Genomic DNA, 17,905 nt, shown 5'->3' with positions numbered 1-17,905 from the left:
TTCCCCTCTAAGCTGTTTTCTTTTATTATTTTATTTATATATTATAATGTTTATATATATTTAAAATATTTATTTTATATTTATTTTATAATAATTGCGGCTTGACTCAAAAAATATTCAAAATTAGGCTTGAACCTGAATTCTTATTTGGGATAACTAACTGGACTGGATTCTCTGAGTATAACATTTGAAGAAAAATTAAAGAAAAAGTACAAATATGTCAAAAAAAGTATCACGATTTTTTTTTCTCCCAGCGTTCATTGCAGCAGACTCATTGGAGCTGCACATTAGACTCTTAAAGACACAACATGAGTGAGTCTAGTAAAGTGTGGGAGAGCTTGTGTGCACTCACATATTATTATAGGAATTTAGCAAGCCAGTTTATTTTGGCTGCAGGCGCTCCAAAGGCATCGTCAGTTTTTCCACAATGCTTCAGCAAAGTAGAGCAGAGCAGTGGGTTAGATGTAGGAGCTATAAGATATATGTCTAACTAGCTCCACTCAACTATGCGGTCCATTCAGAATGCATGAGGTTTTTCCACCGGTAACTACTCATGCATTTTTCATATTTTCCTAAAGCTGGGGTGTCTGAACCACATGGAGTGAGACGAGCTAGCTGTGCTGCAGAAGCTCCCAGATTTTCTCTCCTCTCTCCATCTGGTGTAGCTACACAAATCCAAACAGCACCGAGTAGTAGCTGAGAAAAGTTCCAAAGTGACGCATTGTTGTGGTAATCCTCTTGAACAACTGCCCTTTCCTACTAGTGTGAGAAAGATGTTACACTGCCCATTGATGGCTTTTTTTTTTCTTGTGAGAATATTTTTGGACCCAGTGTGACAAAAATATATGAATCTTTGTCCAAATGAAATTCAGGTTCCTTGTATGGACACAAGACACAAAGAAATCTGTTTAATCCTTACAATGTTATACTGAAAATCAAATGTTTTGGGCCACTTGGCAACACATGTGTTGCACATAAGCTAACCATTTGGTGCAAGCAGCCATTTGGTAAATAAAAAGTTTGCACTGCTTCTTCCTGCCAATTTGCAGGGCAACAACAAATGTCAGATTTTTAATAGAACTTCAAAACCCACTTTCCGAGTAGCTACAATAATGATTCTTCTTCCTACACGTGCTCGTTCCTCATGATGCTGGCAGGTTAGACATTTCTGGCAGGTAGTCACAGTTAATGGAAGTGTATCATTGGTGTACGCATGTACTGCAAATAATGAACGTCAAAAATGACATGCATAGAGCAGAAGAGCTCATTAACGATGTGCTTTGTCTGCTTACCTCTTCTAATGAAAAGTAAGAAAGCTCCTGTCCACTCAAGGAGCGGATATCCCCGTGTTGTGGTGGTTCATCCACAGAAATGTCAATGGTTGATGAGTTGTAGAAGGGGTCCAAGATGTTAATAATGTCTGCATTAATTACTCTGCTGAGGCCCTCCTTCACAGTAAAGTTGAGGGCTTGGACAGGGATTATCCGGGGCACGATGTTCACAAACATTTGCAGGTTCTCCACTGTGTTAAAACCATTACTGACATCCAGTGTGAAGACATCATGCCGCTGAAAGAGATAAATGTAGGAAATAATTTATTGATGTTCAGAGAAAAACCTTGTACCTTAAAACTGTCAGAAGCTGTGGTCGCCTTTCGTCTAGTTTTAGTTTCATTGTGAATATGAAAGGGAACGGGATTAAGAAGAAGTAATTGACTAATTACAACTGAATACGTTTAGTGAAAGAAAGGAAAAAACAAAGCAAAACCTGGGTGGGTGCAGACACGTAGAGAATGTGTCCTTCATCAATATCTTCCTGAGTGAAAGAGTGGATGTAGTCGAGGACAGGTGAGGCCTCAGCGTCTGGACTGGTTGTCAGCTTGACCACATGACCGTGCTGAGGCGGTTCTTTGATTGTGAAGATCATTTCACTGGGCAAAATGTCAGCTTGCTCCACCTAACAAGCCAAAGGTATATCCTGTTAATTTAATATTCAAGATTTTTATGTATCCTAAGTGTTTGGTACAGTAGCTTGACAATAATGCAGACTGTACATAGCGAGCATTGGAAGAACCCTGTACATTTGTAGCATTGCATGAGTAAGAAAAAATGTTTAAATCTTTTGCTGTTTCTAACTCTTTTGAAGTATGGTATCTACTTTGTTCTGGGCAAAATGTAAAGAATATTGCACAACCTCAAGAGTTAGCAAAACCAAGAAATTAGCTACTTGGCTAAAATTCTGGAAAATCTAGATTGGAAGTGGCAGCACTGAAAAACTGCAGCTATTTTGTTGTTCCCCTGTTTGAACATCCACAATTGCGTACACAAATATACAGTACAGTTGTTCTCTGTAGCATTAAAACAGTTTAGTTGTATTTTTAGTTCACAATATATAATTAATAGCCCTGCTATAGTGTCTAATATAGACTTAAGACACATTGTTAGACAGCATTGTGAACAGAAACTTCAATAGACATTTGTGACATTTGGCAACAGTTAGAGCCGTGCTGCAGATTTACGCGCAGGCAGATTTATGGTCATCTCGCTTTGAGAAGTTTTAATCTCGAGCCTGCGCGGAGCCTTGGAGTCTTTAGGAGCCATACTCACTTACGGCAATATTTCAAAAGATCATACCGCTTTTCATTTCATTGTACAGACACACACATTGGAAAAACTCCCAGAAATAAAGTCAATATTTTACCTCTTGTAAAGGCCATTCTGTCAAGGCTTTGTTCCATACATATTTCAGTACTGTGTATACTGTGCAGTCAGCACTGTATATTTAATATGCATCTCATACTGTAAAACCAGTGTATGTTCAGATTTTTTTATTTATTATTTAGACCTTAGTCAAGGTCTTACATATATCTTGCAATGAATGGATCAGCATTTTAAACTGCATTAATTGCTTCCATGATGAACTGCATGCAGGCTCATCTTATAAATTACAGTGGGATTCAGGAAGCTCCTCGGGGGATACTTAGTGCTCTGTTTTCTGCACTTAATAGAGTGCAATTTAGTACATAAACCAAATTAAAAGCAGCGACTGTAAAGTCATATTTAGCCCTGCTTTCATGTGGTTATAATATAGATTAAAAGCAGGGTCTGCTTGGTGACTCATGGGAAAGATCGTTTTCACAAAGAGAAAATATGTTTCTAAAGACGATATTTCTGTCATATGAAGATCATATCTACTACATAGTCTTTCTTATTTAATAAAAGCAAATACGTGCTGCACAACTTGAATGTCAGCAAAGCAAACTGTTGACTGTAGCTCTCTTAATACAAAAAAGTATTGTAATTACAGAATCAGTAAACAGTACCTTGAGATGATCATTGCTGATTATGGTGTGCTCTCCTTCGTAAGAAATGATGATGGCATTGACGACCACCTCAGGCTCAGACAAGTAACCTTGCTTAAATATTTTAATCCTGAACGTGCCCTCTTCGGAAAGTCCATTTGCCTGCACAGTGAAGCTGAAGGAGTCCTTGGACCTCAGACTCTCATAATTGTGCTCATATGAGACTACACCCTTTTTCAGGTCTTCCTCTGTGAAAACTGATGCCTCAATCCCACTCACAATAATTCTGCCATCCTTGGGTGGGGATGTAATCTGAAACATAATCTCACTGTCATGTCTGATGTCCATGTTGGATTCTGCACTCAGCAGGGTGGTATTAAGGGTTTTGGTGCTTCCGTGATCGATGACGATGATTGTGTTGTTCACCACTCGCAGGTAGGGTTCACCTGCCTGGATCTCAAGCACCGCAGTGGTCTTGTGGAAGCCATCTGACACCTGGAGTGAAAAGCGCTCCCGATCTGCTCCGTGGTGAATGAATAAGACTTTCTTATCTTTCAGGTCGGCTTGTGTAAAGCGGAAAAGGGGTTGTGATGGCTGTGATGTTGAGACAATATTGCCCGAAAGGATTCCCTCACGAGCGTAGACGATTTGACTGTCATTGAAACCCGAGTCATTGTCCTTGAACTGAATGACATCTGTTGTTAGCAGACGCTGACTGTTACGGACCACATTGAAGACTTTATCCACTGTCCTCACAGGAGCATGCTCATTTTTGGGATGGATTGATATTCTGAAAACATCGCTCACAGTTCTCTCTGCATTTTCTTCATTTGCCAAAAAATGGAACTCATCACTGCTTGTCTTGGAGCCATCGTGCTTGTAAACGAGCCTTCCAAACTCAATATCTTCATTACTAAAAACTCTTATCGCCCCCTCAAATCTAGCAACTCCAGGTGGGGAATCCCTTATTAGCCGCCCATGCTTTGGCTCTTGAGTCACCCGATACAGGAAATTAACAGAACTTGAAGACTCCAGCCAAAGGTAGTTTTTGTTAAGACCATGCTCACTGCCCTCCAACACAACCAACTTCTTATTAGTCAAAACAGGGGCATCAGCGCTGGCAATGATATTGATCGGAAAGGTGTACAGAGGAGAGTGCTGATCCTCAGCAAAGACTTTGAACTGGAACTGATCTGTAGTATCCACAGCTCTTCGCACTCGAGCCCTGTAGCTAACGGCATTGTCTAAAATGTCTTTTTGGGTGAACATGTCACCCTCACCCAGCTCTCTGTCTGACAACAGGAGGCTTCCCAGTGTTGGGGGTGTAATGAGGATGTATTTAATTGTCCTGGGGTCTGGGGTTTTGTCAATGAATTCAGCTTGAAGGTCTGTGATTGTTTGCTCTTCACCAGCCTCCATTTCCAGTGGTACCAGCTGAGAAACCTTCACTTGAGCAGGGGCAATCATGACTGCAAAAGTATTGTTCCAGAGGGAGAACCGCCCCAGATGAGCGCTGAATTGGATCTGCTCCAACACAGTATTTTCCTGGTCACTTGAGTCTGTGCTGACATACCTAAGGCGCTTCTGATCTAAATCAGACTGATGAAAAGTTGTGACTTGTTTGTACACTCCGTCATTTGTCAGAATCTGCAGTTCTCCAAACACTAGAGGTTGTGTGATGTTATACACAATATCGCCATTACGAGGATGAGCGAGAGCAGCCAACTTGTGATTGTCTATGGATGCATTGCTTCCTTGTGACAAAAGAAGGCCAGAGTTAGTGACCATAGTTAAATCCGGTTGTATCACGGACAACTTAAAAGTAGTGAAAAGGCTTGATGATCCTTCAAAAGGCATGTTTAGGGTCATCATACCAGTACTACCGCCTCTGTGTACAAAATAAATATTTCCATCTTCCAGGTCCTTACAAGCGAACTCTGAGATGCTTACTCCTGGTTTCTCTCTGTCTTCTAAGTAACCAAAATCCTTGGGAGGCTCTGAAGTAACAGTTATAATTAAGTCATCACAATTCAAGTCGAAATCCAACAACCTCATGATGCTGGTATTCAAATGAGTGCGGCCATTTTCAGCGACAGAGATTTCATTTATATCAAGTTGTGGTGTATCCTTAACTGGAAGAATTTCAATTGGGAGGACATAATTGTGAGGAGTTTTTAAACATTCTGGAAGGTAGAAATCACTTTGAGCAACCACCTCTAAATAGATTTGATCTACAAGCCTTTCATTTCCATCATGCATATACTTGATTCTCTTATTGACAATATCAAGAAGAGTAAACTTTTGAATGTGTTGTCTGTTAATGTTTATATCGACTAAGCCATATGAGGGAAGACTCTCGAGAGTAAAGGTAATCTGCGACTGTTGCATGTTTGCAGCACTGAGGTCAAATGTAGGGTTTAAGTTGTTGATATCAAGAAAAACCTCTCCACCTTCTGGCACTTGTAATGGGGTGACATCTAGAAGCTTCGTCACATTTCTAAATAACTCTGTCATGTTTTCTGTTGGGTAGCAGTGCTGTTGTTGATTAAAGTCAATATAAACATGTGGGGTACTGATTGTAGGGGAAGTTGAGGTTAATTCCCCGTCATAATTTGAGTAGTCATAGTCCTCTCCTTCACATTTAACATGAATATCTTTGGTCACCAGAGCATCCTGCAGGTTTCTGTCTTTCTGATTCACTTTAATTTCTCCCAAGCATCCAATGAAGGATTCGTCTGTCAAATCTTCCTGATAGATGCGACCTAATGACCCATTGGCATGGAAGAATTCCTTCATTTTTGCCTGGATGCCCCCTAAATACAGGCTTCCGACCAAATCCAGTTTTTGTGATGGGTCAAGGGAAAGGGAGGAAGACTGGCTGTCTACATTAAGAACAAAAGAATCCTGACTGATCTCAATCTTAACTCTGTGCCACTGATCGTCATCCAGCCGCACTTGCATATTCTTCAGGGCCTCCATACCACTACCGAGGTTCAGTAAACCTTTGAGATAGCCTTTCACAACACCAACAGCAATGAAGTCCGAATCTTGGCCAGGATGGAAAACAAGTAAGGCATCTTCAATGGTGGTTTTCATTAGAAATTCCAAGGCCCTTCGAGAACCACTACCTCCACTCCAGGTGGAGAAGGATATAAAAGAATCAGGGGTGCTGAAACTGGTGGTCTCACCATCTCCAGCCTCAAACTCATTGCTGCAGGCTTCCTTTGTGTCTTGGCATCGTTTAAATGTTGAAGTGAGAATATCAAATTGATGGGATTGAAATTTGACTTCAGTCATACAGCCACGAAAAGGAGTAATGGCATTGCTAAGGTACGAAGTATGCAGGTCTTCAGTTCCTCCAAGCCAAATGCCCTGGTCAATATTGAGCTGCCCCCCGTCATCGCTCACAGGAACATATGTTGAAAAGACATCATTAATTGTCATGGTAAGCCTGCCTTCTTTCAGTGTCAGTGAGACTTTGTGGTCCTGAAGATTGTTCAGGTATGCTCCTTCAGATGAGGACAGCGTGACCTCACCAGCCCCCATGTTCATCCGAGCCTACGTGGAAACAAACATTATTTATTTCATTTGAAAAATTACATTGCATTGCATCTTTTGTATATTGTGGAACACTGGGTATTTCTGTGTGTGCATTTAATTGGAGCTGCTATTATATGAATTTATCTCTGCACTCTTATCTGGACATGATACTTAACATTAATGACTTACTTCACTATGGTTTAACTAAAAAAGGTTATAAAAAACAACCCTATATACAGTGTTGGGGAGTAACGGAATACATGTACCGCCGTTACATATTTAAAATACAAAATATGAGTAACTGTATTCCGTTACAGTTACCGTTTAAAAAGGTGGTATTCAGAATACAGTTACTTTGTTGAAATAAATGGATTACACTGCGGTACTTTCCTGTTTCATTTTGTCGTGGGTCAGGACTGTTTGGGTTTTGTTTGACAGCTACGTTCTGTTGTTCCAGGCGGCAGCGTTACGGTTGCCATGGTTACAGGGCGACGCTCTCTCTCTCTCTCTCTGCGACTGTGTGTTTCCTGGGTGAGAGAGCGCCTTTTCGTTGTTGTTGTTGTTGTTGTGCTAAGCTAACAGGCAGAATGCTACAAGCATAGCTCTAAAGAATGTAGCATCATGGGCAGTGTAGTCCGTGTTGCAGGGAGAATGGACTGCCATACACGTTATGGGTCTGTGAGCGCGAGGAGGGAGAAAAAGGGGAGTGGAAAGGTATGAGTTGTCATCGAGGAAAAACGGGAGCTGGAAGCATGTAAATATAATAATAACCACTGCAGCCAAGAAGAGTGCCTGACGAGCCCAGTTGTAAGTAAGCTATTAAGACTCGACTGTACACCGTGTTCGTGTTTTCCTCCGAAAACAATAAGTTCCGTTGGAGCAGTCTTTCAACGCCTCTCTCTGTCTCTTGCAAGAAAAGTTGACCCACACAACAAAGTAAAGCTATTTTTCGGCTACAAGCCGACAGGGACCCCGCCGTATTAGTCAGAGGTCCCTTTACTACAGTTCGGAGTCGCGGACCTTCAGTAATAGTAATAAATCACACAGCAATAGTACATTCACGTTGTTGTAAAAAGCATGATAATATATTAAGTAATCCAAAGTATTCAGAATACGTTACTGTCATTGAGTAACGTAACGGAATACGTTACAGAATACATTTTGGGGCATGTATTCTGTATTCTGTAATGGAATACATTTTAAAAGTAACCTTCCCAACACTGCCTATATACTGTGCAAAGGTTTTCAGTCACCCCTCGTTTTTGGTCTGGAGCAATCATTTTGTAGACTTTCTTTTTTGACATTGGCTGCTTTTTTGGGTCATTTTCAGTCTAGTCCTTGTACCTGACCACTTTCAAAATAATGCTTTTTTATTATTTGTTTGTTGAGCTACTTAACACTAACCTATAACTCATTAAAGCATTAAAAAAAAGCATCTAACTTAAGGAATGAGCCAGTACTGTGGCTACACAAAATACAAAGAATCCAGCAAAGATCCTACACAGGACTTCAGAAATGCATCTAGTCCATCTACTGTTTGCTGAGGCATCATCAGAAATGGTCTTACTGGAGTGTTGGGTGTCCTTAAGGAAAGGAAATGAGGAGAAAAGGTTGAGCTATGCCAAATCACACAAGAAATGGTTTGAAAATCAGTGGGAACAGTTCTTATGGAGGGATGAATCCAAATTTGTACATTTTGGTTTAAATCATCAGCATGGAGAGAGTCATGGCTTGGGGGCTGCATTTCAGTCAGCGGTGTTCGGGATCTTGTCAAAATTGAAATTAAGGAAGAAGAAAAGTACAGTCAGATTTGGCAGTTTACACCATGCAGTGCCATCTTAAAGCTGTCTGTTTGGCAATGGCTTCGTTTTTCACCATGACTATGATACTGCCAATTCACTAAAAGAATACCAGAACGGAAAAACACACAATGTGACACCGTCAGTCATGTATTGGCCTCCCCAAAGCCCAGACCTCAACGTTCTTTAAGCAGTGTGGGATCATCTTGTCAGAGAACAGAATGAAAAGCAGTTTTTTTCCTTATATACTGTATTTTCATGTACGTTTGTATTTTCTGGGTTCAATAAGACACTCCACCAATTTCCCATTTTCCAAGAAATATAAAGAAATCAGTGGTTGCCTCAAACGTTTTGTCATAAATGAACTGTGGTCATTATCATTGCCAGATCCTGTCAGTTACAATTGATTGCAGGTTAATTATTTGGCTAATCAAAGACAAATTAAATTTTTTTTACAATATAGAACATTCAAGCAGTGTATGACAAAACCCAAGCAAATGACGAAGAAGTCATAATTAATAAGTAATTAACTCATTTAGAAAATGAATTAATTCCCAGAAGTTTCACTAATAAAATCAGAGATCAGAATGTTCTTTAAAAAATGTTGAACTACATGATTCTTCAACATCCCTCACAGAAAAGGCAATTTCATTTTTGTGGCGCCTCGACTCTATTTGTTCAATGTATCTGATATCCCTGAAAAACGTCGACTAGTAATATTTCCTTTTATTACAAATAACCTTTGATTTCTCCTCACTGAAAATGCAGCAATATTGTCCCTTCTGGGAAAAGTCTGTATGTCTCGGTCGCACCGCAACTGATGAGAGTTTTACTGCTTTAATTTATTATTTATTTATAATAGACATAAACAGTTTTCATTTAAGTGAGAGAACTAGAGAAGACAAAACCCCCCAAAAGAATCTAATCAATCCAGCTGTTTTAGAGGGACTCACGATGAAGTAATAGCTCATTGAATTGAAACAGAGTTCACGACTACTTTAAAGGTCACGTAGTTCATAACCCATTCATAACACATTCTGTTTCTTCTAGTAATTTCACTCGTGATCTCTTTGGGATTGAATGTGACAAATTAAGCAAATTACCCTGATTAAATGACTATTTTGAGGTCATTTCTCCATGTAAATCACTTTAGCTGTTTATTATTTCACTATAACAAAACATTCTGAAACAGGACTCTCTGTACTATGCATAGGTGACTTTGACAATAACATATTTCGCACTGTAGCTGAAGTTGAAGTGTGGAACTACACAAATACAATAAGTTATGCTGATTTCAAGGTGTTTTTGTTCTTTCTGAGTCCTTAGACTTGATTTTCCCATAGAGCTGCAAATAGAAATGCAGTTGTCTGTTTTAGCCTCTTCTTTTGAACAACTGCTCTGTTTTTGAATTGGTTATCCAATGGGTGCCAACACTGCTTTGTTTAAAAAGAGTTTTAAGGGCTCAGATTATTGCCATTTCTAAATCCGCACCTGTATTTTCCCATTTTGGAGCTCAAGGAACAGGTAGTCCTCGTTCCCAGCAGCCAGGAGTAGCAGCCCGCTTCGTCGACTTGTCTTGAACTTTAGTGACAACTGGAAGGTGGAGACATCTTGGAAGGCGTTTAAATGGCAGAAGCTGTCCCCAAAGTAGGATTCTGTGAAGAGTGAATGTGGGTTATAGCATCTGAAAGTATAATATATGGATCATGTTATCCTAGACATCAAAGACATTTCTGTTTTTATACCCCGGATACATACACGGACACGTATTTTCTTTCACTTTGCACCATATGTCTTGTTTGTCATTTCTCTAGGAAAAAGCACCAAAACTTTTGTAGCTAAACATAAAATAGCCTCATTTGCATGATCATTTGCATTGTCTGCACTGTGGAAGCATAACATGGCCTACTACAGTGGCCCACACAAAAAGATACCTGCACAGGATGACACATTATCAACTCATCCTACAGCTGTTGACTGGCAACTCCCTGAATTCTGATGTGGAAGTTTGGCGAAACCAATTAGAGGAGCATTTTTTAATACAGTCTCATGTTACAGTGCAACTTTCTCAGGCACTGATTTCTATATTATCAGGTGTCCTCCAGCTGCTCCTGGCTGAAGAGGAGCTCCTGTGGCCTCAAAGGGATTCTCTCACTGAGACATCAGTCATTACCCCTGCGGAGATTTTTCCGGGCACATAGAGTCATGGGGAGCAGGATTTCCCAGGCTTGAGCTGTCTCATTTTCAATGATATGCTAATTCAGCCACCTGCCCCGGACTGTGCTCTCTCGAGCCCTTGACAAAATGTAAACCAGGGAGGAAGTCAATTATTTTCCAGTGCACATGCTCTGAAATTAAACTGGACCACCTCCAACAACCCGTTTCCTCAGCCATGGGTTTTTCATGGCTTTAGCCAAGAGATATAGAATTAGTCGCCCACTTGCCATCACAAGGGTGATAGTCCAAGACACAGAAGCTCACAGTGAAGAAAGCAATGTTCTGATCGGCCAGTGCTAATGCTTTGGAATATTTGGAATAGTCCAGCAGAGAGATAGAGACAGTGTTGTGTCAAAGTTCGTAAATTCCTGGGAGATCATGAGGGACAAAATGTTCCCTCAAAATCAGCAGCAGCATCAACTAACCTAGCAGGCTTCGTGCGATAGGGCATTAAGGAGAGGAGAAGAAAATATGACAGGCTCGAGAATTCACATTCATAACTATAAATGGAAAAAAGTACTTTCTCAGGGCTGAAACAAATGAGTGTGTGTGTGTCTGTAAAGGACAGCCTATGTCTGGGTTGCGTCTACATTAATGTCATGCTGCCAACTTCAAAACACTGAAGGCTAACTTTGTCCTTTTGTCTCTCATCCTGTAAGTGAGCCTTTCCATTGCGGATCTGCAACAAACATTGAAAATGTAAACAAAGACAATCATTTTGATGTCAGCAAGAACGAAAGCAAAGCTTTTATCGTCACGCCCACGGTTCTGCGTTTTAACTAAGAGGCATTTAGTTTTGGGTCCAGGGCTGCTCTGTCATGAACAAAGTCAGTGATGAATGGTCTAAGCACAAGGCCAAGCACACAGAGAGACTTTTTGCAGTCACAGAAACGCCACGGATATCACACGTGGATTTGACATTATCACATGTTAAACTTTGTAATACATACTGTGTGAATAACAACAAAGAAAAGTGAAAGAAATCACAATGACAATGAAACCAGCCCTGGCAACTCAACAAGGAAATGTTACAGAACATGGAAATGTCATTTGTACAAGAGAGTTGGAAGAAATTGTTGTAGTTACACATCATTCATTTGCAAAATGTCACTTTTTGGAGTCTATTGTCGTTAGCTGTTACTGACTGTGCCAGAGGCTATTATAGTACAGTTCAGAGAGTTTTTGGTAAAGCTAAGGTATTCTAAATGAAATACTAGTGCTAATTGCATAGGACCCTCTAGGCTGAAACTGAAAAATGGGGGAACAGAATCTTTTCTTACAGGCAATTGCATTAACAAAGAAAATCGCAATGAGCTCCATGGTTCTTAAACCCGAGCTTTTGTTGGATTGTTCACTGAGCATGGGGATAAAAAGCTGAAGGAGAGAGCGATGCCAAGACAATTCTGCCTGGGGATTTTCTGGTTCAAATTCAGCTTGCTGCTGTTGCCTTCAGGAAAAAGGAGCACATTTTCTAATGATACACACAAAAGCTTTACTCTCTGCAGTGTACCTGGACCTGGAATTCATTAGTTCTCCATCTAAGCTGTGTAAAGCTCTGTGTAGAATAGGCTTCATGTAGGAAAAGCACATTTTCAACATGCTATCTGTATAAATGTCTCGCTCTGTGGCACTTCTTTTGTCTCTGCACCCTTGGTGAAACCTGTTCAGTGTTAACAGTTCCTAATATGTTTGCAAAGAGATACCTCCAGGATGACAGAAAATGAATTGTACATCACACAAACCTCCTCTCTTCTCTTTTCCTGCAGTATAAGACTAAGCCACAGTCTCCATCTTCCAGGCACTCAGTGCTGGATGTAGATGGGAACTAGCTGAGGGGATTTTGCTGACAAGGCATCATCATACAGAAAGGAACATCATTGCTCCCAAAGGATGTAAGCTGGAGCTGTGGCTCTTCTGCCACACTTGGTGTCAGTCTGTGTGTTGAAGTTTAACCACCCAAGAGCACAGTCTCTGATAAGCTTCAACTACCACACCTCCCCCTTAACACCACTTTAACACAAACCATTCTGTGTCAAGCAGAATCCTGGTCTCAGGCCAATGCAGATGGCTATAATTTGATGACTGACTGCTCTTGTATTTATAATGCTCGGAGGAAACTGAGTCTTCCTCCCTTTTAAGAATCACTGGATGAATTACCCTTTTGTCTTCCTCTCCCTTTACTCCTCCTCTTCTCTATCCTCTTTTGGTCCCAGGCTAGTGACACATGTCCGGAAAAGCTATAGGGAAGAGAGACACGCTGACCACAAGTGCCGGAGACAGTGAGACGACTTTGTGTCCTGTGACATGTCCGTACTGATCAGTCAGAATCGCTTTAGTCCTACTTTAAGTGAGTGTGAAGATGTGGCAGATACACATGAACTAAGGATTCAGGGTGTTAAATGACTCATTACAGTCACTCAAGGAAATCTTTAAACTATATGCAGAAAATTGTGAAAACCGATATCCTTGAAGTTTGTATTAACTGCATAAACAGAATAATGCTATTTTATTTATTGTACTTATTCTGTTTGTTTGAAATATTTAGCAGAAGAAAGGACCTTGTGTGTGGTTCTCTTCTCAAATTTTGTCATGGTAACACTGCTTGGAATCCAAACAAACCACCTACTTGCGTAACCCATGGTTAAGCTATGGTTAGATTGACTATAAATAGAGGTTATGTTTGCCATTTCTTTCCTTTGCTGGGTTTTGCCTACTGCAACAGGGCATGATGGCTCAAGGATATGAAGAATAGAGTCTGCTAACCACAGACAGAGCCTGAGAGCTTATAAGTGCAATATTGTTTTTGCCACATGGCAACTCAGTCATTACCACGAAACAATTATAATCCTTTGCAAGGGTCAATAGCACTTAGACCTGTGGTAAACATTTGTTTTCTAATTGTGTCTGCAGACAGCTCAATGTACTGTTAGGGTTTGGAAGAGAACAGGAGAAGTTGCACATTACAACTAATCAGCTGAGTGAACAGCCTTGATAATTTATTGTTATTTATCAAATCAAAATGCCAAGTATCAGCTGTGAGTATTTCAAATATCAAAGTGGAAGAGGATGGATGGCGTTTCAACACTGCACTAAAGCTGCAACCTTTCTTTAAATGGATTTCTTTACTATCCTTTACTACAGTTACAGAGCCTGTGTTTCATATGCCCACCATCCACCCCAGCCACCTCCCTCCAATTCTTTGCTTTGACAGATGCTAAATAAAATATGCTGCTGAGCATAATGAAAGCAGCATTATATAATTAACATAATATTCTTAATATACCATAAGTTTGATATAGGGTGTGCTGTAAGTCATAACTATATGTCAGAACCAACTTGTTGGAAGCATCAAACTCCAGCTGTTGGCCCCACCCAGCCAGGAGGTTCAAATCAAGAATCTTCCTGTTGTAAGACAAGAGTGCTAACCACTGGATGACATTGTCATCCCTCAATAAACATTCAGATTCACTATATTAATACAGTTTTCCAAAAAAAAAAAAAAATTTCCAACAGAAGAAAAATGTTCTTAAAATGTCTCCAAAAGTTCATTCTGTTCATCTGGACGTAACGTTTTCAGTGGGAGAAACGTTTCGTCACTCATCCAAGTAACTTCTTCAGTCTCAGCTGACTGCAGGTTTCCCCAATCTTATAAACAGTACATTTGCATAATGACTGAAACCAGCCCACTGAAGGAACAAAACGCTACGTCCAGATGAACAGAATCAACTTTTGGAGATTTACTTACCTGGATGATTGAGGATGCATCAAGACGTTCTTAAAATGTGCTCAGGAAGTGAGCATTTTGGCAAAAACATTTAGAGACTGAATACAGCACTCTCCATAAGACAATAGTCCTAGCTCCAGTGCTTTTAAACAGCAGAGAGCTGAGCCACAACTCTACATACTTTGACAGTGCTGCTTTATGAGGATCCCTTCCAGACTTTTCAGAAGTCACCAGGGACACACTTTTACAGGCTTTAAGGAGCCATTTCTCAGACCCAGCTATGCTAGCGTGAAAGCAGGCTGCATAATTCTAGCCCCCTCCCTCCCTTTCAAATCCCTATCCACTTCTGCATCCCTCTGAGACACTCCAATCACAGCCAGATTGAAGAGGTACAATACTTAAAAAAAGGCTTGTGGAGGCCACAGCTGGAAGCCTCCTCCCTGGCAATAACCTACAACTTTTCAGGCTGTCTCTCTATAAAACGCACGCTTACAAAACAGACAAGGGGTAGCGGCAGCAACGAAAAATTATGACCTTTCTCTGTGAAAAGAGAATGGAAGTGCAATGTAATTTTAGCTTAGGTAAATGGACTTGTGACAAAGCGTGGAGTGGAGGATGTGAAAGACTCATGCTGTCTGGATTTGTGCTCTGCTCTGAAAAGCTTGGTCTCCATGCAGAATGAAAGGAAAAGCACTCCCTTTGGAATGACATAAAAGTGGCAGTGTCTTTAATTAGTGTAACTGAAGACTAATGACTTTCAAATGAATAAACAAACAAACAAACAAATAAATAAAAACACATAAAACTGACAGAGATATTTCTATCTGTCTTTTTATAGAAGAAGGAAAAAAAGAAGGGGGTTATAGGGGAGTACCCTACCACTGCGTAACATCCAATCCCATGACTGGAAAGCCAAAGAACAGTCTTGTTGTATACTCCAGAAAGTTGCCACGAACGCCTTTTTACAGCATGTACACTCTCTTGCACAGCTTTCAGGGAAAATATCCCCTCAAAAGTTGGGCTTCATTACCCTTAAATGCTAACTGAACTCTTTCAGGCCACAGCAGACAAAGATATATTATGGTAGTTTAAAAGCACACAATGGGACATTCTCAAATTTTCAAGCTATGCTTTTCCTGAATTTCAATTTGCCAACCACTAAGGTGTTTGATTAATTTGCAGGCTCTTGGCTCCTAAAACTCGGCTAAAAGACTTGTCCGTCCTAATGACTTCAGTTGATGATCTCACTCACCGAACAGCATTGTAAGACAAACATAGCCATGAACGGATGCATTGTAGTGATTTAGGGCTCTGCTGTAGTTTATGACTGACTAATACAAAGCGTGCCACTGTCAGCCCAGCTGAGCTACGGAAACCATGGTCAAGGTCCCGCACAGTGAGTCCTGTTAAAATAATCTCTCCGTGACATCAGAGGAGTGGACCGCCCCATAGGATTTCAACCTGCAATCCCCCTAACAATAAATGGACCTCACTACGCCTGAGCACACACACACTTTCTTTTGTCATGTTTTGAAAGAGATATTCTAACGTGTGATTATTTATACATGTAGCTATGCCTTTCTCTGTTTTCCCTCAGCTCCTGAAATTGTTTATGGAGCTGAAGGACATTTAATGAAGTCTCACATGTGAGAAGTGACTGCAACAGTGTGTCAAGGGAGCAGACAGGAAGGAAGAAATTGCATACAAACTATCAAATATAAGACTTTTTTTTACAGTGATATCTTTCGCATCGTTCAGTAAAGAAAGTGTACTGTCCTTCTGTGCTTTCACATCTGAAATCTAATTAGAGGCCAACTGAGGATTTTCATTAACCTACAGTGCTTGATTGAAAAGAAGCTTAAAGGTGAAAAAAATAATCTGAGAGCGCAGCATGTAATGGATGGGTAGCTTGAATGGTTGGGCCTTTTTCTCCCGACAGCATTGATGGACCAAAGAGTAATAGCAGCAGGAAATTAGCACACAGTTAAGTACAGCCTCTTAAGTTTCTAACATTTACAATGTCAACACAAAATGGGAGCGCAAAGACGTTCTGTGTGCTGTTGTTGTGTCGTGATTAGCACGGATAATTAAACTAAATTATTTTAATGTCGGTTATTTTAAGCCCCTGTTTCAAAGTGTGATACCACATCATACCCAGGTTAAAGTCTGGATTTAATTAATAGACATCATAAACCCCTAATTTTCCCATGACAGAATTTCCCCCCCCCCCATATCATTATGATTTATCTGATACAGCCTATATCAGTATGCTGATATGAGTCCACATCGAAGTCCATCTCTGGAGGAAACTTTTTCAGTTTTCAGTTACATTTTCCTCAGGTTTAGTCAACAAATAGCTTAGCAGGTTTTGAAAAAAGATCACGGTTAATATTAAATGGAAATTTTTAGCAACTTTTCATCCACCTCTTGGGGAACTTCTCTTGGCAGAAACCCTGAAGTGGGGCTTATGCTCGGTTTTGGACATACACAACTGCAGGCTCCATGGACCAGTAGCCATTCCTGTTATATTTCTTTTAAGTCCACTGGAAGACCAGCTGAAGGGTGCATGGGTAGTTGGCACATGGTAGTGCAGTCTCTGTGCAGATGAATCCAAAATTACCCAGTATGTGGCTGTCTGCTTGGAGCCTCCTGCTCATCATCTGGTGATGAAATTTGCATCACTGCACACTTGTTTTTTACTTTTTATTTTTAATCTCTCTTTGGTTATCCTCAGAAACCAAAAAATCTACTGGAAGTACATGTATCAGCTTATTTCCTGAATGTACTGTGTATACTTTAATGAGGCACAAGAGGTGTTTAGAAAGTATTTTTTTAAAATATTAAGTATTTTTTTTAAAAATATTTTTTATATACCGCTTTCTTTATTCTTTATCACACTCGCTATATATGTGTTTAAAAACAGTTAAATCTAAGTTTTAAATCTTAAACACACCTATTTGTTTTTTTTTTTTGTTTTTTTGAGAGAAAGCTAATCTGCCTCTAAGTATGGTGGAGCTGGAACCAGAGGTTAGTTAGCGTAGCTTACCATAAAAGCATGAAGCTGGAAAAAGTCATTAGTTTTGATAACAGTAAATGCCAACATATCTCTACCTCAGTGCTCCACAAACAAATTTTAGTTTGCATATAAATGCTACAAGTTGAAGGGCATATGGCTGATATATGTAGCAGCATTGCAGGCTAAGCTAAACAGCTCCTGCTCTCAGTTCATTTTGTTTACACAGAATTCAAATAGGCTCTTGCCCCCAATTTTTCACTTATATCAACTGAGTAGAGAGCATCTTGGTGAAAGGAGACATTTTGGCA

The 17,905-nt window shown here is 40.2% G+C and overlaps 1 protein-coding gene across 2 annotated transcripts in view; it reads right to left on the bottom strand.

The window, feature by feature from the left end:
- The window catches only part of cspg4 (chondroitin sulfate proteoglycan 4), a 76,861-nt gene that overhangs the window by 19,541 nt on the left and 39,415 nt on the right, over positions 1-17,905 (bottom strand). For both annotated transcript variants that reach the window (XM_040026298.1, XM_040026299.1), the window contains exons 2-5: positions 10,132-10,295; positions 3,323-6,859; positions 1,768-1,956; positions 1,293-1,568 (exon numbers count right to left, since the gene is read on the bottom strand). In XM_040026298.1, coding sequence (XP_039882232.1) covers positions 1,293-1,568; positions 1,768-1,956; positions 3,323-6,859; positions 10,132-10,295 — 4,166 coding nt within the window. The remainder of the gene's footprint in view (positions 1-1,292; positions 1,569-1,767; positions 1,957-3,322; positions 6,860-10,131; positions 10,296-17,905) is intronic.

This window comes from Simochromis diagramma, unplaced genomic scaffold, assembly GCF_900408965.1.
Source record: "Simochromis diagramma unplaced genomic scaffold, fSimDia1.1 OVJJ01000293.1, whole genome shotgun sequence".
Classification (NCBI taxonomy): Eukaryota; Metazoa; Chordata; class Actinopteri; order Cichliformes; family Cichlidae; genus Simochromis; species Simochromis diagramma.
The sequence above is the reverse complement of the archived record's forward strand: the minus strand, read 5'-3'. Positions and strand labels throughout refer to the sequence as shown.